General features: G+C 42.1%; 2 protein-coding genes across 5 annotated transcripts; both read left to right on the top strand.

Annotated features, from left to right (window-relative positions):
- Positions 1-80: 80 nt before the first annotated feature.
- On the top strand, positions 81-3,113 carry LOC310761238 (interleukin-1 receptor-like 2). The gene is made up of 2 exons (XM_083611104.1): positions 81-691; positions 1,085-3,113. The coding sequence occupies exons 1-2, from the start codon at positions 493-495 to the stop codon at positions 1,483-1,485; spliced, it is 600 nt and encodes a 199-aa protein (XP_083467230.1). The 5' UTR covers positions 81-492; the 3' UTR covers positions 1,486-3,113.
- Positions 3,114-7,928: 4,815 nt separating this feature from the next.
- On the top strand, positions 7,929-26,099 carry LOC310761126 (interleukin-1 receptor-like 1). 4 transcript variants are annotated; one of them, XM_083610764.1, is made up of 12 exons: positions 8,099-8,123; positions 8,406-8,467; positions 9,134-9,204; positions 10,437-10,620; positions 12,429-12,594; positions 13,649-13,811; positions 18,941-19,009; positions 19,135-19,255; positions 19,583-19,740; positions 22,351-22,491; positions 24,084-24,242; positions 25,485-26,099. In XM_083610764.1, exons 3-12 carry the CDS (start codon positions 9,141-9,143, stop codon positions 25,847-25,849), a joined length of 1,590 nt encoding a protein of 529 aa, XP_083466890.1. In that variant the 5' UTR covers positions 8,099-8,123; positions 8,406-8,467; positions 9,134-9,140; the 3' UTR covers positions 25,850-26,099. The 4 variants fall into 4 exon arrangements, with proteins under 4 accessions (XP_083466888.1, XP_083466889.1, XP_083466887.1 ...); XM_083610762.1 differs by lacking the exons at positions 8,099-8,123; positions 8,406-8,467 and adding an exon at positions 7,929-7,979; XM_083610763.1 differs by lacking the exon at positions 8,406-8,467 and having other exon boundaries at positions 8,041-8,123; positions 22,393-22,491.
- The last annotated feature ends 607 nt before the right edge of the window (positions 26,100-26,706 follow it).

Here is a 26,706-nt window from a genome sequence, read left to right as displayed (position 1 = left end):
ATCCAATCATATTATACATTCCAAATTATACAAATTATCCAATAATCAAACAGTCCCAATATTATAAATTTTTGGCTGACTTCTCATGCTTTGAGATTGGAGGGAATCCTAATCACCTCATAGTTCTACTTCATGACCATTACAATAATTCCCATAATTCATTCTGATGTTAATCCTTCATTATTTTCAACAATCTCTGAGTTCATTCTGCAAATGAGTTAAGTCAAAACATTTCTGTGTGGATTTTATGTCTTTCTTCTTCTTCTTTATGCTCCAAATCTGTAATCCAAAATTCCCCTCTGTAAATTCGCATAATCTCTTCACAAACTGGTGTTGCCTAATCAGTCTAGGAGTCTTCCAGTGCAGGCGGCTGCCATATCAACATGCAGTCCAGATAGAATCAAATCATGGCGTCTGCCCAATGTTGTTCCTTAACCAGCTGCTATTCAAACATTAGCTTTTCCTGGAGGGGTTTACCAAGTAAAACTGGAAATGCAAGTATCAAAGAGTAAAATATTAGAGGTTTACATGTGGTGTTCAGTTTCAGATGGCAAGATCTATGATGCCTACGTACTGTATCCAAAAACAGATACCCAAGATTGTTTTGCTCTGAAAGTGCTTCCTGAGGTTTTGGAGAAAAAGTGTGGGTATAATCTATTTATCCTTGGCCGGGATGACTTACCAGGAAAAGGTAAAAAAAGAAAAGAAAAAAGCATTCATTCATCCTTATTGCTTTTTAAATGAAAGAGGTTGTCTCAGTCTCATCCATAAACTAATGAGGTGTTAATAACTTGCAATAACTGATAGTCATCTTGCAGTTCTGTTTAATATGGAGCACAAACCTTTCCATCCTGCTTGCTTGCTTTTGAGCCAAAGTTGGATACCCACACAGAGTTGAATACGTATTTCAAATCCCAAGGCATCAATATGTTATGTGCATATGGTCAGATATCTGGGATTTTTCCTCCTAAGAAAAATTCCTGCATTGTTAAGAATCCATGAATATCACAAAAAAGTAGGTGATTTACTTGCAGAAGCCCATATTTGATGTGGTATTTATCTTATTTATTTATTTAATTTACAGCTGTAGTCAACGTTATTGATGAAACCATTAAGCAAAGCAGAAGGCTAATCATTATTTTAGTACCAGGATTTCAAACCTACAGTATATCACAAGGGGTTCCTGAGGAGCAAATAGCTTTGTACAATGCCCTTATGAGTGAAAGTGCTGGAATGAAAGTCATTCTGATCGAAATGGGTAAAATAGAGGATTACAGCAGCTTGCCAGAATCCATTAGATACATAAAGCAAAAGCAGGGAGCCATTAGATGGAAAGGTGACCTTACGAAGAAGCATTCTTATTCTGCAAATACCAAGTTCTGGAAAAAGGTCAGATACCGAATGCCACCAGGACACCAGATTTCTCCAGAACTACCTTTGGTGCCAACCTCTCTCAATACAACAGAAACCCTCGTATCCTTTTAACAACTCCTGGTGCAGCTGTTTCAAAAGGCTACTTTGATGGATGATGCTATTACAGCCACCATTTGTACATGGTAAACGGACGCTTTTGACAACATCACTTCCACTAGCATTTCTTAATGTACCAAATTCACATGGTGTTTCAAACAAAAAATGATAAACTTGAAACGACGTATTTCTACTAATGTACGATGAGCTGGGTTTTTCGTTTGTTTCTCTTGTTGTGGGAGGAAAACTACACACAGTGGCTACATTCCAGCTGAATGCATGTGGATGAGCTACACCCGTGTATCCTGTTTTAAAGAAAGCTGAAATGTTGACAACCAGCTGTTTAGTGAATCTAGACCACCAACTTCCTCCTCCTGCCAATCAGCCTATCAATAGGATTTTAGCTTTGTGCAAAAGGTTGGCTCACAGAAGGGAATCACATCTGGAGCATAGGTCTTTGTGTCTGATACACCACCTGGCTAGAGACAGATCCATGGAAGCAGGGCTGCCATACTCCAAAAAGTGAAAATCTGGACACCATTCAGCGATTTCCACATGGACACTTTTTCCTATGACTGAATTCCAGCCACGTCCGGGAAATTCTGGATGTATGGCAACCCTAATGGAAGTCTCTTTCTGTGAACACGTAGCCCCTAGCTACATTTGGCCAATTGTTTCTTTGTTCTGCTGAAATTCAACCTTGCAGTTTTTTCATTGTTTACTCTTACTGTATTATGGTAGCACTTGACGACTGACTTAGATGTGGCTGAAATCATTTGCAGCCTCTTATATGCACCATTCCATTTGAACTCAACCTTTGCAATATTCAGGGAGTAGTTGGGTTACTTTGTGAATTGTCACTGTGTTTATATTGGACTTTCGTTTAAGTTTTGATGTAATAGTCAGACTGTGTTTTTTATATTTTATTTCCCTTGCCCCCCAGTGCTTATTCATCCCCTGCAAATACATACACACACCTGCCCCAATTTTGATTTAATTCGCAAACACCATGGAAATGGCCATCCTTCAAAATTCACACTTCTCTGAACTTTGCAATGTAGTTTCCCAGAAAATTAATTTGTATAAAAATGCATATACTCGGGTTAAGTGTCCATAAAAATGTGCATATACAGGAAAATAACATACAGAAATGCATCATTTTAGAGGATGTTGCTTTGCAAAAATGTGTCTTAGGCAAATCACATATGAGCATGTGTATAACAGGAGTAATTTGCATTAAAATGCTGATGGATTTTAATGAGAACTCAAAAGAAAAATTCACAAACTGATGTGGAAATGTGGACCTAAGATTGGAAAACTGGGAAAATTGAAATGAACAAGTTTGCCTATCCTTACTTATATCAATGCTTCATACATTGAGTGAACAGGACTCTAGTCCATGAATGCTTATGTCGTAATAAAATAATTATCCGTGAATCCAACATAGAGTAGACCCATCAAAAGTAATAAACATGACTGAGGTCCATTAATGTAAATGGGTTTACTCTGTGTAGTTGGATACAACTCTCTGGCTTAAAGTACCATAAGACTGTTTGTTCCTTTGCAATATTTGCCTTCTGCGATTGTTGTTATGAATAGTAATGATTCTCAGGAAATACATTTTTTTACGGATAAACATGTAATGTTTCAGAGGTAGAGATGTTTTTAACTTCGAGTTCTTTTATTGATTTAGAAGGGGCAAAAGAATACTAAAAAGTAAAATGTGAAATATATTATTATTATTTATTGAATTTATATAACACGCTATACTTGGAGGTCTCAGGCTGGTTCACAGAACCATCAGTATCAAACTGTAAGAAACTTACTTGTGAAATAACTCCAACCATGATAAATAGGGGAATGGAAAATGATATACATTTTTTTATTGACAAAAATGTTCAGGAAAGATGACGTGGTTTGGACTTGAACAGGAATATAGCAAAGCAGCATTGCTTAACTGAACCCACAATAGTCATTATGACAAAGGCTGTTGCACAATTTTTAAATAATCATGCTGTTTGGATTTCAGTCTGGTGGCTTCCAGGTCACCTGTTCATTAAGCATTCATCCTGATTTGTTTGCACAATTTTTGTGAGGAGGGGTGTCACATGATGGCTGTTCAGCGGTCATTTTTTTAAAAATTGCACATTCATGATGATCTGTGCTCCTGATGCTTTTGGAGCAATCACACACAATCCCGCTTTCAGTACTGTTTGCCCCTGCAAAAGTTTGGGTTCATTTCCAAGCAGTGTATATCCTGTAACTTACTGCTGAAATCCCACCTTTTTATCCCATAAATGTTCTAGTTTTATTGTATACCTGAAGGAGCGTATCGACCCCCATCGTTCTGCCTGGACACTGAGGTCCAGTGCCGAGGGCCTTCTGGCGGTTCCCTCACTGTGAGAAGCCAAGTTACAGGTAACCAGGGAGGGCCTTCTCAGTAGTGGCACCCACCCTGTGGAACGCCCTCCCACCAGATGTCAAAGAGAAAAATAACTACCAGACTTTTAGAAGACCTCTGAAGGCAGCCCTGTTTAGGGAAGCTTTTAATGTTTAATAGGTTATTGTATTTTAATATTCGGTTGGAAGCTGCCCAGAGTGGCTGGGGAAACCCAGCCAGATGGGCGGGGTATAAATAATAAATTATTATTATTATTATTATTATTAGTTTTATTGTGTGCTATAGACAGCAATAATGCAGTACCATTGCGGAAGCATTGCAAAGCAAATTGCAAGCAGAATAAATCTACAACTAATGCACTAATGTTAAGAAGATGTTTCAGAATACACACACAAAAAAACAGCAATCTGGAGAAGCCCTCTGTTTTCTTTTAGGAGCAGCAGTCTTTGATGCCACAGAAGATGGTCACAGCATCAAATTAACTAGGAAATCCAATCATCAGGCAAAGGAATGGGAGGGTCTTAACATCCAGCCTGGGACAGGAAGCTAGCTCACTGGTTTATGGCTTTTATCTGATCCTAATAAAGGTGGTAGGGACGCGGGTGGCACTGTGGGTTAAACCACAGAGCCCAGGACTTGCTGATCGGAAGGTCGGTGGTTCGAATCCCCGCGACAGGGTGAGCTCCCATTGCTTGGTCCCAGCTCCCGCCAACCTAGCAGTTTGAAAGCACGTCAAAGTGCAAGTAGATAAATAGGTACTGCTCCAGCGGGAAGGTAAACGGCGTTTCCGTGCGCTGCTCTGGTTTGCCAGAAGCGGCTTAGTCATGCTGGCCACATGACCCGGAAGCTGTACGCCGGCTCCCTTGGCCAATAAAGTGAGATGAGCGCCGCAACCCCAGAGTCGGCCACAACTGGACCTAATGGTCAGGGGTCCCTTTACCTTTAATAAAGGTGGTATTCTGTTTCTACTGCTGCTGCTGTATTTTCCTCAAATGAATCTACATGGCACAGCATTGAAAACCACGATGTGTTGCAGGCATGTCCAAAGTCCGTTTCGGGGGCTTAATCCGGCCCACTGGTCAGTTTAATGCAGCCTCTGTGGCAGTTTATTTCCTGGGGCAAAATCCCAAAAAACCCTCAACAACTTAAATCCTAAAAAAAGGTTAACAACTTTGGTCGGCCCTTTGGTCGTCCCTCACGGTCCTTCACTTCATCATATCTGGCCCTCTTTGAAAAAAGTTTTGACGTCGCTGGATTCCTTCTGTTTGATAACCATTTGGCAATGTGACTCCCAGATCAAAGAGTTATGCCATTTTGCTTTAAAATAGCACACTTTGATATTTATATGATACGGGGTTCCACTTACGCTCTGTGAAGAGCCCACATGTTATGGGAGGCCGTGGAAGAAGGAAAGTAGCAAATGTCAAAGTAGCTGCACAATTTGTACTTGAGGTTTCCATTTGCAGTTTGAAATGGCATTTAAACATCCTTGTATTTAATAAATTACTTTGTATTATATCAGCTGTAGGGATCTCTTATCAGGAGTACCTAACACATTGTGCCAGTCTTGTTTTAACCAAAATAGACCTCTTTCTTTGATGCTTAGGGACCTAGAAGTACCCAGAAGAGTTATTTGAGGTACCAACAGCAGAGCTTTTACTAGTACCCAAGAAGAATTCCTTGCACTCTTCACTTGCTGCAATGCACAAAACCACGATCAGGTTCCATTTTTGATATTTCTTTTCCTTCCTTTCTTTTCTGCAGTTTCAGTATTTCTAGAAACAAGTCATTCATGAAATTGAGAATATAAGTAATCAACTTTAGAGCTGGATTGTTATTTAGATTTATTAGACATGTTCTTGAATAGCAATTTGAATTTGAAAAGTGTTGGGAAGTTGTGTTTTAGTGGCAGTGCAACTAATGATTGCCCATTTCATGAAGGATTTGGAAGGAGCTGTGAAATAATATTGGTGTTAAAAAGATTTGGGATACAGATTTGGTTGAAATTACTCCTATCATTCAGTTCTCTGCTGGTGTTCTGCAGAAGCTTTCCATCGTGCACACACTCACAGAATACTCTATGACCAAATGCAGTTCTTTTTTGGGGACGCAGGGGTATGCAGACCCCTAAACATTTTGTAAATCTTTGTACTTTTGTCCATTTACTGCAGGGGTCAACTCTCAAGAGACTGCAATCTGCTTTCAGAATTAAAAACTGGCAGTAATCTACTCCTGTTTTTGGGGGGTCCAGCTCAAAGTTGTTGAGCTTTTATGGGGAAGGGAAACCCCATTTTGGGGGGGGGGGGTTCAGCACAGAGAAACCTCCATCTTCCCTTCCAGAGATCAAACAACAATGGAGGCCGGGGCAGGAGTCATTTTTAGCAACGCTAAGGAAAGGGAGCCAGAGATCTACCAAAACCTCAGGGGGATCTACCAGTAGATCGCGATTGACCTGTTGGACATCCCTGATTTATTGTATTTCTTTTTCCTGATTTGAACCATAAAATAGTGATTTTCTTGACTCAAAATAAGAATACCCCCAAACATTTATATATATCTATATATATATATATATATATATATATATATATATATATATGTGTGTGTGTGTGTGTGTGTGTGTGTGTGTGTGTATATAAAGCACTGACCAAATGTTTGGCTACCAAATGCTGCTTAACAACTGAAATTGCCAATAACAGAAGAAAGAACAGTTGATAGTTCTAAGAAGTTCAGCAGCATCCTGAGGAGGTTCTGCTTACAATGATATTTCCTTTGAAGCTGCTTATCTTGCATAATGTCTTGTTTTGTAGCAGATGTCATGGCTATTAATAGGTGTTCTTTCCCCATTCTTTGAAAGCACACAGTGAATTATTACATTCATACACATTTCAAAAATATCCTGATTCTAGTCCTAAATTATAACTACAAAGCAGTATTTAACTTTGCAAGTTTCCCTCTTATACTAAAAACAGGATTTCTCCATGACATATTGTTATTAGTTTGGTGGGGAATAGGCCGTATACCAAGACCCTGATAATTCCTGGATCCAGCAAGTGTTAAAAAACTTTTTTTAAAAAAATAATTAGATTTTTTAATTAAGATTTTTCCATATAAAATTGAAGCTACAAAAGATACAAGGCAAAGGAGAAAAGCAGAGGAAGAAAAGAAAGGGACAATAGAAATAAAGAGGAGAGAGAGAGAGAGAGAGAGAGAAGGAGAGAAGGAGAGAAAGAAAGAAAGAAAGAAAGAAAGAAAGAAAGAAAGAAAGAAAGAAAGAAAGAAAGCTTGCTGGTGAGGTAACAGGCCATTAAGGTAACCAAGGAAGCGGATCTGTGCCAGACAACTAATGGGTGGCCCCCTCCCCTTAGAAAATACAGTAAAGGCTGAGTTGTATGTGTGTAAATTAGAAGCTGAAGTAAGAAACAGGCTGAAGCCTCTGAAGGAGAGACATACCTGATTTCTGCTGACATCCAAGGCTGTGGCTATGGGGGAAGCAAAACCCTCTTGAGATGTTAATGCTTTGATGTGCCCCCCCATTGTAGGCTCAGGTTGCATATATGTGTAAATAAACCATATCTCATAAAGACACCACAGCCTCCACTGTCCCTCATTCTGAAGGAAACACAAACCCTGGGGAAGCACCTGGGACGCCTGGTAGCAAGGGACTCTGGGAAGGAGAAGGAGAAACAGAGTCTGGGGTCCATCTTGGGAAGGCTGGCTGAGAGAGATGCCTTGGACTCCATGGCTACACTGCTGTGGGGGACAATCCTCTCTTGAAATGACCATGCTGTAAGATCTGGATTCCCTCCTTGCAGACTGAAGGTGTAAATAGGTGATTAAACCGTATTTCTTAAATCTATGACTGTCTCTGCCATGTCTCAATTCTCCAAAGAAGCACAGACCCTGGGTGAATGCCTGGAACCCCCTTAGGCTCTTGCCACTGCTCGGCAGAGAGATGGGAAAGCACAGAACTTTTGTAAACAATATCAGTTCAGGAAATAATTTTGCAATTTGAGGCGATGGCAATTTGAGGCAGGAAATAATTTTGCAATTTGCTTACTCAACAAAATCCTTATCTGCACAGCGTTTCATACGACACTGATAGCTGGTAAGTTCACAAACCACACAGGAGGAGGAGCCTCAGCTATAGATATAATGAAACCCTTTAGTGTTTTGGATCAGCTAAGCATCTCAGTGAAAGGAAGAGGAACAGGGAACCTGCCAAGTTTCTCCATTTCACACTCTTCAGTTGGTGGGTCACTTGCAATAATAATAATATTATAATAATTAATTAGGATATGTTGTATTCTGCCTTGTTATACTTTGTCATAAAGAGTGACTGATAAATTCATAAATAAATACGTTGAGATAATCCTTGCGCTCGGAAATGCTCGGATAAGATCATTACATAATCTTGTTATTTTGCTTTGTTATGAAATTGTTTTGTAATGTTTCTTGGTTTGTAAGCTGCTTGGAGCATGTGTGTGTGTGTGTGTAAAAGCAGCATAAAAATAAAATGAATGAATTAATGAAGGTGATTTGCTTCAACACAACTTCCATTTCTGTTGTGGCACCATGGACAGTAGCATTGCAATAGTAAGTGGTTGTATACGCATACTATACATTTAAAGTGCATCCCCCACTTAAACAGTCCTGGGAACTGTAGTTTGCTATGGGTGCACTCTGAAGGGTAGGCAACTGTTCCCAGCTTTCTTGAGGGAGGGGGGGGGAAATGTGCCTTAAATGTGGGGTGTGTATGCAGCCAGTGTACTGAGTTCTAGATATTCCAGCAGGACAGTCTCAGCTCTGGATATTATTTTCTTATAGCCAGATCCTATATTAATATTTGAATCACGATTCTGAATATTGGAACATTTGGTCTATCAGCTACTAAGCAGTTCACAATCAGATATTTTAACTTATTTCATAAAACGGAAGGTGGGAGGGGATTTCCACAAAGAAGATAAAAGTGCTACTGTGAAAGAAATGTGGAGGATGATTATTTATCATTAGTTATGGAGCTGCCTTTTTTACTTGCGGTGTTGAATATCAGTCTCTGAGCTGAAACTGAAATGCTGTGCAAGTATTCAGTACAACAAGGCACAAGTTGCTCAGGTGGAATTTTGCAAAACAATGTCTTTCCAATTGAAAAAATGTAGATCTTTCTCTTTCAGCATGCTGATAATTTTGAAGAGTCAAATAACAGGGCTTTCTTTTTTTTCTTTTTCTAATGTGTTTCCCTCCCCCCCCCCCCCAATTTAGCAACACAATGACTCTCTTGTATTTCATCTTGCTCATGGCTTTCTCTGCTATTGCTGGGAAACCGCAATACTGTAAGTCTTACACTGCGCTGATTTTACTCACAGAAATACCTTGAATATGACTGGTTCATTCTGTTGAATGAATGAACTGCTGGTCACAGTTGTGCATCTAAACTAGAAGGATCTAGACACCCATTTGTCAGTTTTCATTTCTTAGTGCATAAAGTATTAATCTGATGTGTAGAGATCTTTCCTATTCTGGTTAGTTGAAGAGTGTTCTGGAAAGGTTTATTTCTATGTGAGAGAAACAGGAATAAGGTGGTTGGGTTATTTCTCTGGGAAGCTGTGTACAGCTGGCTTAAACTGGTTCTGTTATGTTTCTGTCAAGGTCATGCTGACTATTATAGTAAGGCAATGAGGAGCCTGGGCTCTCATTCTTGCTTCATCTTTCTTTGTTCTGATGCCCTGTTCTGTATGCTTAGTGCTAAGGTTTAGTCTTACTCTAAATTTCTAAGTTTGATTTTAAGTGCTGCAACTGGATTTTTTTATGGACTGTGCCAATCCAGATTGTATTGGATTTGTGACCATTATGTATCCAGGCATGGCCAAACTTGGCCCTCCAGCTGTTTTGGGGCTACAACTCCCACCATCCCTAGCTAACAGGACCAGTGTCAGGGATGATGGGAATTGTAGTCCCCAAACAGCTGGAGGGCCAAGTTTCGCCATGCCTGATTTCAGTATCAGTAAAGTACAATTGCCTCTGGTCTATTTTTTGGGAACTCTGCTGAACTCTGCTACATGTTTAAGTTTTTCCCTCTTCCAGCGCTGACGTGACACCATTACCATTGAAAATTTTTGTTAAAATATACATAAACACCCCAATCCAGTTTCCATGAGCACTGCAATTTGATCAATGAAAACCAGGTTATATGACCACTCAGCCAGTGCAGACGGACTATTACCTGTGTCACTGTGTTCATTTGGGCTCCATTAAACTGCTTTGATATATCTTTTGATAGGGATGCATTTTGTACTGGGATGGTGTGAAGATTCATGAGCTGGATCATGTCCATGTCAAAAGTGCAATTCCTAATCCAGAACAGGGCACATGTAGATGAATGTTGTTGTTGTTGCTGTTTTGCATTTGTTTCCATGACACAGTTACTGGTTTTAGTATGACATTACCAACAGCATTAAACAAGCTAGGAAATCTCTCCTGATGTAGGTATGCAGAATGTTTTTGTCCAAGCCCCCATCACTTCATATTTTGCAAAGGAATTTTGAATCTATATGTATGTTTGCAGGGCTTACAATAGAAGGTGAGGCTTTTGTTGTAAAGTGCCCTGTGCATGACACTGTGGTCTGGCAGCGTGGGGATACAACCATCTCTACAGACAAAAGGGCCCGAGTACATGCTTCTGGGAATGAGCTTTGGTTTCTGCCGGCATCCGTTGAGGACAATGGAAATTACACATGCTTCCATCCTGAGTAAGTAAAAAACGAGCAAAAGCTTTGCATGAGTGTGTGTCATAGAATCATAAAATTGAAAGGACCCCAAGGGTCGTCTAGGCCAACCCTCTGCAATGCAGGAATCTCAGCTAAAGCATCCATGACAGATGGCCACCCAGCCTCTGCTGAAAAACCTCCAAGGACTCCCACCAGTTCTCATGGGAGTCTGTTCCACTGCTGAACAGAAAGTTTTTCAGAATGTTTAGTCAGAATCTCCTTTTTTGTACAGTGGTAACTCTGGTTAAGAACTTCATTCATTCTGGAGGTTTGTTCTTAACCTGAAACTGTTCTTAACCTGAGGTACCATTTTAGCCAATGGGGCCTCCCGCTGCCACTGTGCCACCACTGCGCGATTTTTGTTCTCATCCTGAAGCAAAGTTCTTAACCCGAGGTACTATTTCTGGGTTAGCAGAGTTTGTAACCTGAAGCATCTGTAACCTGAAGCGTCTGTAACCTGAGGTACCACTGTAACTTGAAGCCATTGCTTCGAGTCCTACCCTCCAGAGCAGGAGAAAACAATCATGCTCCCTCTTCCATGTAACAGCCCTTAAGATATATGAAGATGGCTAGCATATCTCTCCCTTCAGTCTCCTCTTTTCTAGGCTAAACATACCCAGCTCCTTCAAGCGCTCCTCATCACGTTTAGTTTCCATACCCTTGATCATCTTGGTTGCCCTTCCTCTGCACATGTTCTAGCTTTTCAACATCCTTTTTAAATTGTGGTGCTCAGAATTCGACACAGTATTCCAGGTGTGGTCTGACCAAGGCAGAATAGAGTAGTACTATTACTTCCCTTAATCTGGACACTGTACTTCTGTTGATGCAGTCTAGAATAGTGTTAGCTTTTTTTTCTCTCTTTTTTTTTTGCTGCTGCATCACACTGTTGACTCATGTTAAGCTTGTGGTCTACCAAGACCTCTAGACCCTTTTAACATATACCGCTAGTAAGCCAGGTGTCCCCCATCCTATGTTTGTGCATCTGGTTCTTCCTGCCTAAGTGCAGAACCTCACACTTGTCCCTAATGAAATTCATTTGGTAGCTTGCACCCAGTTGTCCAACCTCTTAAGGTCATTTTGAATTCTGATTCTGTCTTCTGTGACATTAGCTACCCCTCCCAGTTTGGTGTCATCTGCAAATTTGATGAGCATCCCCTCAATTCCTTCATCCAAGTCATTTATAAAGACGTTGAACAACAGGCCCAGAATGGGCCCACCCCACTGGTCACTTTTTTCCAGGATGACAAGGAACCATTAATGAGTCCTCTTTGGGCTCGGTCAGTCAACCAGCTACAAATCCACCTAACAGTTACCCACATTCAACCGACATTTTACCAGCTTCCTCATGAGAATATTATGGGGGACTTTGCCAAAAGCCTTACTGAAATCAAGATACGTTATGTCCACAGCATTTCCCTGATCCAACAAGTTTGTAATTCTATAAAAAAAGAAATCAGATTGGTCTGGCATGACTTATTTCTGAGTAAGCACAGCATCCTTTTCTAAATGCTCACAGACCGGCTATTGAATTATCTGTTCAAGGACCTTCCCTGGCATCTAGTTACCTTTCACCCCCTTTTGAAGATGGGGGCAACATTTTCCCACCTCCAGTCCTCGCCTGTTCTCCAAGAATTCTCAAAGATAATAGACAAAGGCTCTGAAATTACACCTGCAATCTCCTTTAGTATCCTTGAATGCAGCTCATCAGGCCCTGGAGATTTGAATTCATTTAAAGTAGCCTAAGAAAATATATCTTAAGAAAATATATGGGAGTTGCTTTGTGTTCACAGGTATGCTCCTAAAATGATGAGTGTCATAATAAATCCAAATACAGAAGGCACTTGTTATTATGAAGATGCTCTTTATTTGGAAACAACTGGAAGCCCTGGATCAGCTAAAATATTCTGCCCTAGCTATAACGACTATGAAAACGCATCTGATACAAAGTGGTTGAAGGTATGTATCATCGATATCTGGCTGTATGGTTCTAGAGAGACAGTGTTGGACTTGAAGGTTCTCTGTGTAGCATCAGCCTCCTCTAGAGAATGAGAAGGGAAAGTCTCAATTACCTGCTGAGATGCCATCTCCTCTGCCAGGAAGTAAGTGTTGAATACAACCACTTTTGAATGTATTAATCTGACGTTAGGCTCGCACACTCCCTTTCTGACTGTGCAGGTGAAATTTAGGACTTGGCATTGAAATTGTGGAGGACTTCAGCATTCATGCCCAGGCAGGCTTGACAGGTATAATTCACGACCATGAGACTCTCCGGCATATTATTGAGTGAGCTGTGTGGTGGATTTAGGGAAGTGCGATGGGTTCAGAGTCTCAGGGGTGCCTGGGACAATGCAACTGTGATTTGCAGTGGAGCACAAGAGGTGTAGGGCTGCTAAATTTGAGACCCCAACATCCACCACTGAGGTCACACACTAGTTCTGTCACCCTTCACTGCCCTGGAAATGGCAGTAGTCTTGTTCATGGGTAGATCATTATTTATTTCCTCATACATATCCCGACTTTCTTCCCAATAAGGAACTACACAGCTGTTGACAATATGATATCACATACATAGCAGCACACAATGTTAAAATATTGTTTTATTGTTTGCTGTTACTTATTTGTGCACCATTTGGGTTCCTCTGCTACAGCAGTCAAGGTCTAAGATGTCCTTAAGATTATAATTTCCAACAGCCCCAAGTATGCAGATAGTTTACTTGCAGAGGCATTATGAATTTCTGGAAACTTTGGCTCCTCTGAACTCACCATGAACACTCCCCACATTCTCTTAGAATGGCAATGGTGCCCAACTGAGAAGTGTTGGCCACATGACCTGGAAGCTGTCTGCAGACAAATGCCAGCTCCCTTGGCCAGTAAAGCGAAATGAGCGCCGCAACCCCAGAGTCGTCTGTGACTGGACCTAATGGTCAGGGGTCCCTTTACCTTTAGTAATAATAATAGTTATTAAGTCATTAAACAGTGGTGAAAAATGAATATGTGTTCTGTTTTTTAGGACTGTAAACTTCTTCATGGAGCAAGGTACAAAGCAGTTAAAAATGTCCTTTACATTTCCGATGCAATTAAAAGTGACAGTGGATACTATACTTGCCAGTTTACATACCACCATGGTGGAAGAGCATTTCCAGTAACTGCAACAACGCCTTTAACAATTACAGGTAAGATGATAGTGGACATTAACCAGTTTGAGCCAGCAGTGGTGTAGTGGTTAAGAGCAGTGGACTCGTAATCTGGTGAACCAGGTTCGCGTCTCCACTCCTCCACATGCAGCTGCTGGGTGACCTTGGGCTAGTCACACTTCTTTGAAGTCTCTCAGCCCCACTCACCTCACAGAGTGTTTGTTGTAGGGGAGGAAGGAAAAGGAGATTGTTAGCCGCTTTGAGACTCCTTAAGGGGAGTGAAAGGTGGGGTATCAAGTCCAAACTCCTCCTCCTCCTCCTCTTCTTCTTCTTCTTCTTCTTCGATAAACAAACAAACAAACATTTCGTAGTGTGTTTGTGCATACCAAGGGTGCTTTTGTTCCTAAAAAGGTAGTGTGGTCCTATAAGCACAAACTGGTGTTGAAGTGGTATTAAATGATGAGCCAGTCTTTACAGTATTATGCTGTTCTATTCAATTCAATTAAACTATTTATTGCACTAGCCATAGGCCAAGGCATCATTCAGAAGGAAAACAAAAAAACACACACAACAACAATAACCATAAAAATCATCGGGCACCACACATACAATAAAACCATCAAATTATTTGTTGCATTGAATAGAATAGAATAGCAGAAGATTCTCAGGTAAGATGTGCCAGATTAAATATCTGAATCCCCTTTGCAGTTGACTGCTATTTTATCTAGTTCCTTCCTCCTGATCTTCTTAGCTGCCAGTGCACAGAGTGCTACTTTATAAGTAACAAATGTGGGAATGTTCAGGGATGCAGGAGAGGATATATATTGTCTGATTATATCCTTATCCAACTTGTGTTAACAAGTTCCACAATTCAGCAGAGTAACATTCCCCTTATTTTTAAACTTTGCAGCGGATGCGTTTGCTCAGGCCCGCTAAAGCCTCTATAATAACTGTTCTGGTAAGGTAAAGTAAAGGTACCCCTGCCCGTACGGGCCAGTCGTGTCCGACTCTAGGGTTGCGTGCTCATCTCACTTAAGAGGCCAGGGGCCAGCGCTGTCCGGAGACACTTCCGGGTCACGTGGCCAGCATCACGAAGCTGCTCTGGCGAGCCAGCACCAGCGCAGCACACAGAAACGCCATTTACCTTCCCGCTATAAAGCGGTACCCATTCATCTATAAATAACGGCACAGGTCCTCAGTGCTGGGTTGTCCACACAGACAGAGTCTCTCTTTGTAATGTACTTTGCCGTACCGTCCATCCAACACCGCCGAGGGCATCGATTGGAATTGTAGTTCTGTAAAACCAATTTTTAGTATGGCAAGTGGGAGCTTTGTCAGGTATCTTGCTCGGGCATGCTCCATTTTGATAAGTGGGAACCATGGTGAGCTCTTGGTAGAAGCAATCATGGTTAGATCTCTTTCTGCATCGGACCTAAAGAGATAGTCTCTTAAGTGCCTCTTCTCCATCTTCATGATTACCTGAAGATCTTGTAATTGGTATTGGGACAAGAGATGTTGGATGCCAGCCTTCCAGCATTTGGTCTGTTCTCGTTCTGTGTGAGACATAGTGGGGAATCTCTATGCTGTTCTATATTTCTGTCTGACGTGATTATTCTAAAAGTTGTAACCAGTGCTATTTTTCTAGGGGTGGGGGGAAGGTGCCAGAACTCACCATGAATGCCTCCCTTGTTCTCTTATAATAGCAATGGTGCCCACCTGACAGGTGCCAGAACTGAGTTCTGGCAAGTTCCCACTGAATAACAACAACCCCAGGTTGTAACTGTGTTTGCCATGTAAATTGATTAATTTGTGTGGTCAGCGCTCTCATAAATGGGAGTGCCATAGAAGCAGCCAGAAGCAGAGGGGTTTTCTGACTGGGACTGAAATGCTTGAGAAGGAAGGTTTAACTCTTCCTTCCAGCTGCTACAATTTTGTTTAGACCACAGTGCCACCTGAGCCCACTGAGCCTCTTGGGCTTGCCAGTCGTAAGGTCGGCATTTTGAATCTGTGCAACGGGGTGAGCTCCCGTTGCTCTGTTCCAGTTCCTGCCAACCTACCAGTTTGAAAGCAAACCAGCATGAGTAGATAAATAGTTACCGCTGCAGCAGGAAGGTAAACGACATTTCCATGCACTCTGGCTTCCGTCACTGTGTTCCATTGCTTCAGAAACAGTTCAGTCATGCTGGCCACATAACCCGGAAAGCTGTCTGTGGACAAATGCCAGCTCCCTTGGCCTGAAAGCGGAGATGAGCACCGCATCCCATAGTTGAATTCAACGGGACTTAACCATCCAGGGGCCCTTTACTCTTTACCTTGCTACAATTTTGTCCCAAAATGGCTTTGGAAAGTCTTCCCTGTAATCTCTGAATGTTCTGGTCCAAAGTTCAGCCTGAATTCTACTAGAGTTGAACTCAGCAGTAATCAGTTACAGAAAGGTAGCCGTGCTGGTCTGCCATAGTCAAAACAAAACAAAAATTTTTTTCTTTCCAGTAGCACCTTAAAGACCAACTAAGTTAGTTCTTGGTATGAGCTTTCGTGTGCATGCACACTTCGTCAGATACACTGAAATAGAAGTTGCCAGATCCTTCTATATAGTGAGAAGGTGGGGAGGGGTATTACTCAGAAGGGTGGTGGGAATGGGTGGTTGGCAGATAGCTGAGATGAGCCTGTTGACGGCTCTTAACGACTGCAATAGGTCTTACAGGAAAAAGCAAGGGGTGAGAAGGTGAAAAATGGCTTTGTCATGTATAATGAGATAAGAATCCAATGTCTTTGTTCAGACCAGGTCTCTCCATGGTTTTAAGTTTGGTAATGAGTTGCAATTCAGCAGCTTCTCTTTCCAGTCTATTTCTGAAATTCCTTTGTAGTAATACAGCTACTTTGAGATCTTGTATAGAATGTCCTGGGAGATTGAAGTGTTCTCCTACTGGTTTCTCTGTCTTGTGATTCTTGATGTCCGATTTATGTCCGTTTATTCTTTGGCGTAAGGTTTGGCCTGTTTGTCCAATATAGAGAGCTGAGGGACACTGTTGGCATTTGATGGCATATACAATGTTAGACGATGAGCAATTAAATAGTCCCGAGATGGTATGTGTGATGTTGTTGGGGCCAGTAATGGTGTTGTCCGGGTGTATGTGGCAGCAAAGTTGGCATCTGGGTTTATTGCAGGCTCTGGTGCCAGTGTCCGTGTTACGTCTGGTTGTAGTATTATTTTTGGATAAATCAAACCCTGCGTCCAGTCACGCTTCCCTTTGCGCAGCTCTGTTCAGAAGCTGATCTGGCAGGGGAGCAGAGTCGCAGCGGTCCTGTCCGTGTGAGATGAGGGATAAATCAAGTCCAGAGACAGTTCGGTTCTTATCTCTAGAAGCGTTTATTTACAAGCCATAAATCAGTCTCCTCCGTCGGAACTTGGAGGCATTCTCAGCCGTGCTTCCAAAAGCACACACTCGCAGCTTCTGTGCCAAGCTGCTGCTCAGCGAGAAGTGAAAGGAAGTCTGGAAGTCGTCACACACTGTGAGTCACTGCTCTGCGACAAGCTCCTCCTTCTACTCCCCCTCCTCCCCCTAGATACAGGACACTTCGGAGTTCTGACCCTGTCAGTTCCAAACTCCACATTATTGTGGGTTAGGAGTTGTTTAAGATTGGGTGGCTGTCTGTAGGCAATGAAAGGTCTTCCTCCCAGAGCTTGAGAAAGAGAACTGTCATTGTCCAGGAGAGGTTGTAGATCTCTGATGATGTGTTGTACTGTTTTGACTTGGGAGCTGTATGTGATGACTAGAGGTGTTCTGTTATTTTCTTTTTTGGGTCTGTCTTGCAGCAAGTTCTCTCTGGGTATCTGTCTGGCTCTGTTGATCTGTTGTCTAACTTCATCTGTTGGGTATTTTAGTTCTAAAAAGGTTTGCTGTAGATCTCTTAGGTGAGAGTCTCTGTCTGTAGAATTGGAACAGATACGGCTGTAACGTAGTGCCTGGCTATATACAATGGACTGTTTGGTATGTTTGGGATGGTAGCTAGAGGCATGTAGATATGTTTGTCGGTCAGTTGGTTTACGGTATAAGGTGGTGTCTATGCGTCCATCCTGTATTTTTATAGTAGTGTCCAAAAAATGTATTTCTTGCATAGATTGATTCATTGTTAGGTTGATTGTGGGGTGAAAATCATTGAATTTCTGGTGGAAGGTGTCCAGGGTCTGTTGACCATGTGTCCAGATGATAAAAATATCGTCAATGTATCGCAGGTACAAGAGAGGTTTGAGTGGGTAGGAGTTTAGGAAACGTTGTTCTAAATCTGCCATGAAGATGTTGGCATACTGTGGGGCCATGCGGGTGCCCATTGCTGTGCCGCTGATCTGAAGGAACAGGTCATCACCAAATTTGAAGTTGTTGTGGGTAAGGACAAATTGGCAGAGTTTGGTGGCAAAGTCCGCTGTGGTTTTGTCTGAAATGGTGTTCCTTATAGCTTGTAAACCATCGTTGTGTGGGATGTTGGTATACAGAGATTCCACATCCATAGTAGCTAGTATAGTGTTGTTGGGAAGATTATTTAAAGATTGTATTTTCCTCAGAAAATCTGTGGTGTCACGTACATAGCTGGGAGCACTGATGGCATATGGTTTCAGAACAGAGTCCATATAACCGGAGACACCCACTGTAATAGTGCCAATACCTGAAATGATGGGGCGTCCTGGATTTCCTGGTTTGTGTATTTTAGGTAGAAGATAGAAAGTTCCTGGTCGAGGTTCTGTTGGTGTGTTGGTGAGGATCTGTTCTTGGATGTGTGGGGGTAGCTCCTTAACAATCTTGTTCAGTTCTTTTTTGTATTCTTGTGTGGGGTCTGAGTCCAATTTTATGTAAAAGGCGGTATTGGAAAGTTGTCTGTGAGCCTCCTGAATGTAGTCAGTTTTGTCCATGATAACGACAGCTCCACCTAATCAGCAGTAATCCTAATTTATATTTGTGGGGTTGAGTTGTTTTTGGTTTGGTTTGCTTTTTTAAATAAGCAAAAGGGATTACTCTTCTGATATCACACTGAAGTAATCTAAGTGATGCCGTATTTAAAATAACTTGGAAAATATTATGGATATAAGCTATAATTCTAAATTGTGAAATCACAGCTTAAACATTAATCTAATGTTTTCTATCTCTGTCTCTTGCCCTCGAATTCCACAGATTCCTTTTTACTGACATCTCCTAAAGTTTTATATCCAAAGGATGGTGACGTTATAGAAGTAGAGATTGGTAATGATACTATTTCTTCAGCTGTTTATTTTTGTTTGTCTGTCCTAAATCTCCACCCATTCGGTTTCATCGGATGACCTGGGGGTCTAATTTTATGCTGATGATGTATGGATTCATCCTTCTAGGTTCTCCTGTGAAACTTTTATGTAAGGCATGGCTAGGCCATGGAAAGCAAGGCATAGCCATAAGCTTTTGGGAATTCGATGAAGCAAACGATTCCAACCGCTTTGTTACATCCAATAAATCGTAAGTAAAAAGATGTCCATTGTTAGGAGGTGGGGGAGGGGAGAAATAATTTAATTAGCTAATTTTTATGATGCTGCCAGAATTTCTAGAGTAGTTTACAAAAATGCATTTTAAACGATAACAGCTTAATATCACAAAAAAATCAGTTGCAATCCCAAAAAAATATGTTGGAATCAGTTTTTAAAACCTGGAATGATGACAATGACAACAACAACAGTTCTTGTTTAGCTTTGAAAAGATACTGTCCCATTGTGAGCACCAAGTGAAGCAAATTCCACTTCTAGGTTGCCAAAGGTAATCTGGTTCTAATGACATTCTTTCTACTAGGTATATGGTACCTGGCGAAGGACAGTTTGCAGAGGCTGAATTAAGCATCACAGAAGTGAGGGAAGAAGACCTCAGCTTAACCTTTAGATGTGTCCTGGCCAATGATCTGGAGTACGAAACAACAGAAGTGACACTCGTGCCCAAAGGGGCAGGTGAAGGTGAGAAGAATTTTAATCCTCTTTGTTCAGCAACTGTCAAATCTCAAAGCGTAAGGAGGACATTGTTGCTATCTTTCCCTCGGAACTCTCCCACCATGCCTGCTCTTGGCCTTCCTCAAGTGCCTCTAAGTGGCTGGAACAAGGCCTACGTTACTTGTTTGCCAGGGTACAGGGGTATATGTGTGGCAAGTCACCAGGGCAACTCAGGAAATGTTGACACCTGAAGCGAATCAGAATATGCTGCCATCTCTGGCCTGGGAACTCTAGTTTGTGAAGGGTGTGTTTTAAATATACAAGGAAGAGTCGCTCCCCTCCTTTGCCTTCTGCCATCTCTGCAGCCCCACCAGCAATGAGCAGCATCAGTGGCAAGCAAGCCCCCTGGCCAGCTCTGGGTGGGGTGTGTGAGAGACACTGTGTAGACACTGTGCTGGTGGTCAAAGGCAGCAGGAAGGGTGGCAGCTGTGGACCACACACCCTGCCTCCTCTTCCTTCTCATGGCGGCTTCCGTGGGGAAGCCAGAAAGAGTGCCAGGAGGCGGAGGCCATTGCCGCAGCTAAGCTCACCCAACTGGGGAGGAGAGGCTAGGTCACAGGCTTCCGCAAATTTGGCCCTCCAGATGTTTTGAAACTACAATTCCTATAAATGTATGATAAGTTTACCAGGGTAAGCCACCACTTTTGCAATATCTTCAAATCCTTTAATGCTAATTGAGTGGGACGTCAGCATGGCCAGTAATCTGGAATGGTGGGAGTTGCAGTCTAAGGGGCACCCATTCCCTCCTTGCTGTTTGTCTGATCAAAATCATGCTCTCCAAGTTCTCCTTGCCACATGGTACTTTGGTTTTTGAATGCCTCTGTAGTCGAACGTTTCGGAACTCGAACGCCGAAAACCCGGAAGTAAGTGCCTTGGTTTTCGAACGTGCCTCTGAAGTTGAACAGGAAACGCGGCTTCCATTTTGAGTTTTCTGTATTGAGGCTTGCGTTTTGAGGCTTCCGCTTTCCGAACATTTCAGTATTGGAATGGACTTCCAGAACGGATTATGTTCGAAAACCGAGATACCACTGTACAGCCAATTTAAGGATGCCAATCTTTTCTCTCTACCCTTTAGGCTTCTTGCATAGGCTAGATTAGTAGGAGTTCCTTTATTGGCTGTAGAGATGGTAAGAATCCCAGTCACCACAAAAATTAAATGATTGGCCTTGTCCTGAAATGGCCTTTGAGACGTGAAGGGTTCGATCCATTCAGAGATTTATTATAAAATCCTTGCATTTCACTTCAGAGACAATAGAGAACCATCAGTCAGGACACAGAAGCACTAGCATGGTGTGTTTTCTGGAGCAATCACCGTATGAAACAACCATTCAACAATCCAGTATGACCCTACCCAGCCTGTACTTAGAAGATCTTTCTCAGAAGCTCTGTTTTGAGTTGTCCACCATCTTTTGGGCAGTGGGACTTCCTTCCTAAGGAGGTTGAACCTGCTCCTTCTCTGCCAGTGTCAGCTCTGAGGCACCAGGCAAAGATGTCTCCCTGCCACAATTGTGCTTTTGGATCCACTGATTATTTGTTGTTTTTATAAATATGATTTCCTACCTGCCTTTCATCATAAGGTCCCAGGGTTACAGCAATTTAAGAACACGTTTTGTAACAGTCTCACACAAATTACGGTCACAATAACAAAGTGACCTGAAAATATGTATCTCAAGTGTCACAATTCAGGGCAAAGAGGTAAATCTTCACCATAGGGTGGAGTTTTAGGTGAAGATGGTGATGAGTAAGGCTGCTGGTCCTGGATATGCATAGTCTGTTGTAGTTTTAATTTGTTTTTTTTCTGAACAGTTTTAAGATTTTAAAGTCAGTTGGCTCAACTTTTAATGTTAATTGCTATGTACAGGCAAGGAACATACTGTATCTGTTTTATCTGTTTTTCTTCTATGTGGGCTTAAAAGTCATATATTTTAATTGGAGAACAAGCACTGGAGGAGCAGCTGTTTTGGCTCAAAGTTTTTAACTGATAAGAAACACTTAGAATGCCATCTTGACCAGTGGATACTCTCCAGTTTTAATAGTTATGTATTACACAAGCCCAGACCTGCAGTGCTTCGGTTAAAGAGTCCAGAACTACATTGCCAAATGTCTTCCAGGAAGTTGCCACAGAACTCAGACCCCATTTGATAATGTCTAACAGTTACTCCGTACACAAATCAAGACACCTTGGCTGCTTTGAGGGTCAATACGCAGTGACAGGAACTGAGACTAGCAATAATGGAACAGAGGGAGGACTCATTCTGGGAAGTGGTGGCCTGGGGTTTAATTGAAGTGAGGTCATCACAGGAAGTTCCTTTACACAGCAAGTCAGCCCATTAGACCTTCTAGCATTGTCTGCACTGCAGAGCAACACCTCTCCAAGTTTTAGAGAAGGGCTTTCCCAGCAAAGCATGTGAGCTGGCTCTGAGCTCCAGCCCTTCTCATGACACAAGACATCCTGGTTAGTCTACTCCAGACTTATTATTCTAGCATCTCTACTTTCACTGCTGCTTTGTGTGATTGAAAATAGAGCCCAGGATAGATTTATATTTTTGGTAATCTTCTATATTTTCTTTTCATCAGGTCATAGCAACACCTACGTGATTGTGGTGTTTGCTATTTTAGCAGGTCTTACAATGATCTTGGTGATGGTTTACCATGTTTTTCATGTTGACATTGTCTTATGCGTCCGAAGGATATTTAACTGCAATAAATCTAGGGATGGTGAGTATGAATGCTCAGTTTGTGAAAGCAGTAATGAGCAGTTGCATGGCACTGTTATGTCCCAGAGCCAAGAATTTATCCATGATCTACAGATGACTGGCTCCTCATGTAGTTGGACGTTCACCATGGTGAATTACCACTTGATAAAAGGTTGTATGGATCTGAGTGGATGTCACACTACAAGGGCCTTCTCGGTAGTGGCACGCACCCTGTGGAACACCCTCCCTTCAGATGTCAAGGAAATAAACAACTATCTGACTTTTAGAAGACATTTGAAGGCAACTCTGTTTAGGGAAGCTTTTCAGGATTGACGTTTTAAATTTTAAAAAACCATTGTTATTATTATACAAGAGGAATGCAAATTTGCTTTCAGGGAGCAGAGCAATGAATAGCTATAATGGGTGGGAAAGGATGGACTAACTCTGTTTTGATGGCAGTACCGGGAGTGGCTTAAATTGGATCAAGTTGCTTCAGAAGGCACACGACATGTTGATTTTATCACTTGGCAGTTGCTTCCCTTGAATTTGGAAGTGTGTGGTGCAATGGACTATGACCTGGAAGACCAGAGTTCCAATTCCCACTCAGCCATGAAACTCACCTGGGGCCAGTCACTGTCTCTCAGCAGAACATGCCTCGTAGGTTTCTTGTGAGGATCAAAAGGGGGGGGGGGAGAGAATCATGTGCACCACCCAGAATTCCACATTTACAACATCTGTGCAACTCACTCTCAAACTCTGGGATTGTTGAAACATATACAACAAAAAATGAATCAATTCGAGTTGTGCAACTCAAATTGGGTCTACTAGACCTAACGATTTTAAGCAATGTGGGCTGAATTTGCTTCTGGGGCCCCTCTGGGATAAGGGGCCCTGGAGGCTTAAGCTTCATTAGTCTCCTAGTAGATCTGCCCCTACTAAGAACTTTGCTTTCAAGTTCTTGGAATTCATTTCCCCTCTTCAGCTTTACTAATTTGATATAATAATCCTAAATACAGTGGTACCTCGGGTTAAGAACTTAATTCGTTCTGGAGGCATAGCTGTCAACGTTTCCCTTTTTTAAAGGGAAATTCCCTTATTCCGAATAGGACTCCTCGCAAGAAAAGGGAAAAGTTGACAGCTATGCCTGGAGGTCCGTTCTTAACCTGAAACTGTTCTTAACCTGAGGTACCACTTTAGCTATTGGGGCCTCCTGCTGCCGCCACTGCACGATTTCTGTTCTCATCCTGAAGTAATAACCCTAGGAACCATTTCTGGGTTAGTGGAGTATGTAACCTGAAGCATCTGTAACACGAGGTACCACTATAGTATAACAAATATGCACAATTAATGTTATGGTGCATGCAACTTTATTCACATTCAATGGGCTGGTTAATTTCAAGTCTATCCGTGTTCTTTTCATGCTTGTAAATTCTAAAAATTGTGCTAAGCATGCTGCATATATGGTACATGATTTACAAACAGGCGTGCTAATAATCTGTAATCCGGCTGTTTAACCTGTACAACCAAATGAATTCTGCATTTCTAACTTGAAAAATAACAGCTTTCTAAAATTCATACTTCAGCTTTGCACCTATTTCTTGTTTTATTTCGCAGATGGGAAAGTACATGATGCATATGTTATCTATCCCACAAATGACACTTACGAAAATAATTTTATGGGCTCTTTTGTTCATCAGATTCTACCGGAGGTTTTAGAAAAACAATGCGGGTATAGATTGTGCATTTATGGGAGAGACGTGTTGCCTGGAGAAGGTAAGCTGTTGTGCAATGAAGAAGCTGTGAATTACAAATTGTACTGCCATGATCTCAGTTACATACCACTACTAGCCTGAGAATAAAGGCTAGTCAACACAGAGCTCCAGTATGGTAGATCATGGATATGGAACCTGTGGCCCTACACAGGTGTTGTTGGACCAGCCTGACGCATGGTCAGATATGATGGGAGCTGAAATAAAATATAATCTAGAACCGGTCTGGGGAACCTCCAGCTCACAGGTCAAATAAGGCCTGTTTGTTTGGCATTCCTCCTTCCTTGGCCCCCAGCCACAGCCGTCAAATTCTTCTTTCTTCTTCTTTGGTGATCACTTGTAGCCAGGTAAGATTGTCTTCCATAAACACAGTTATAACAGTGAGTCTGTAAGTGACTGTGGGGGCCAATTCTGGATCCACACATCCTTCCGCAGTGGGAACATTAATTTCCGGGCAGGAGTTGATCATTATGAGGCTTTGCCAAATGCAGTTCTCCTTTTCATCCTGAGTTTGAGTGTCTTCAAAGCCCATGACACCTTTGGTAAAGGCTGTTCTCCAACTGGAGTGCTCGCAGGCCAGTTTTTCCCAGTTGTTGGTGTTTATACTACTTTTTTAAAGATTTGCCTTGAGAGAGTCTTTAAATCTCTTTCGTTGGCCACCAGCATTATGCTTTCAGATTTTAAGTTTTGAATAGAGTAGTTGCTTCAGAAGTCGATAATCAGGCACCCACACAACATGACCAGTCCAACGAAGTTGATGTTGAAGAATCATTGCTTCAACACTGGTGATCTTTGGTATCAAAGGACCATTAGAATGTGTTCCAATTGTTCCTCTGCAAGCAGGGCTTGCAATTGGCACTGAATTTATATTTAGCACTGAAAGCAAGCCCTGCTTGTGGTGGGGGCTCTTCCTTAGTAGACAAGGCTCAATTCAAGCTGCGCCAGAAATAGTCCAATTCTGGCATGGTAGGCTCCGGAGGTCTTCAAGCAGAGGCCTAGCTAGCCATCTGATGAGGATGCTCTAGCTTTCTCTTCCAAACTCTCTGATTCTAAGAGTCACAAGAAACCACTTGAAAAACCACAGGCAGACTGCACCGCTGGTGCTCTTTACTTTAGATGCAGTGGCCAGTGTTGGTATAGTGGGTATATTCTGAGCCTTAGATTTTTAATAGCCTTCTGAAACATGCACCATAGAGTTGGAAAGGTCTTGTGCTATTTCTTAACTACGTACTTTATACATTGGCAGATGCTATTAGTGCAATTGAAAGTAGAATACAAAAGAGCAGAAGACTGATCATACTTCTAACAGAATGGCTGGCCAAGAGTGAACATTTTGCATACGAGCATCAGATCGCATTCTACAACGTCCTCATCCAAAATAACGTGAAAGTGATTCTGCTGGAAATGGAGGAAATTGGGGACTACGAACGGCTGCAGGAGTCTCTCAGGCACCTCATTCACCAGCAAGGAACTATAAAATGGAGAGCAAAATACATGGCCTCTCCATCCTCACCCAACACTGCCTTTTGGAAGCACGTGGAATACCAAATGCCATGGAGGCGTCGTTTAAAGAAGACAACCACAGCAAATCCTGCATACGGTTTGCTGTAAATAAGCCCGCAAAAGCGACTAGCTCGCATGAATGTTTGCTAGCTCGCTGTGGGCCTCTTACAGCAGCCTGTTGCATTTCTTTGCTAGGTGTAAAGGGAAGGATGGAGCACTCTGGCTTGCGGCCTGCAGTTCCCTGTTGCTTGTGGCTATCAGGCTAGCACTTAAATTTCGAGACAGCAAAATGATCTGCACGCTTTACTTCTTCTTTTCAAAATGTATTTTAAATGAAAGATTTCTTAATCGACAAAAACACGTGCATTGTCCCTTTTTTCAAGTTGCGTTTTCTACAGATCCGTTTCATTTGTTGTGAGACATTAGTGTTACATACCATGTCAGGTTAGGAAGAAAAGGGGGAAAGAGGTGGAGGGGGGGAGCAGTGAGAGGAGTGGCGTCGGGTGGCAATGCTTCTATTCTTCTACTAAGTGTATGTGTGGGGTTTTGTGTCAGCGTCACTTGTGTGGGTTCTCTTTACTATTTGCTTTTTGCATTTCTTTGTTGGTGAGAGAGGTTGGGGATGGTTCTACTTCTGAAGGAATTTTCCGTCCCCTCTTTTTCAAATCACTGCACATTGTCCTGGATCTTTCAAAACGTTCGTCTCTAACCCAGGCTTTCTCTACCTGGAGCTTTCTAGAAGTTGTTGGTCTCCAACTCCCACCAGCCCCCTTAGACAGCGTTGTGGGGCAGAGGTCAGTGGCGTGCGGTGACATTTTCGGTAGGGGAACAGTTAGGGCACTAATGCGGGCATGCACGCTCCATTCTAAATAATAGTTGTGGCTCCCCTGTGACACTCTGTGCGATCGAACTAGCCGTGCTCCCCTAAATCCGACTGGAGGGGGGCATAGGAGCCAACTCCTAGG

This window comes from Podarcis filfolensis, assembly GCF_964270895.1.
Source record: "Podarcis filfolensis genome assembly, chromosome: 4".
NCBI classification, from domain to species: domain Eukaryota; kingdom Metazoa; phylum Chordata; class Lepidosauria; order Squamata; family Lacertidae; genus Podarcis; species Podarcis filfolensis.
The sequence above is the reverse complement of the archived record's forward strand: the minus strand, read 5'-3'. Positions and strand labels throughout refer to the sequence as shown.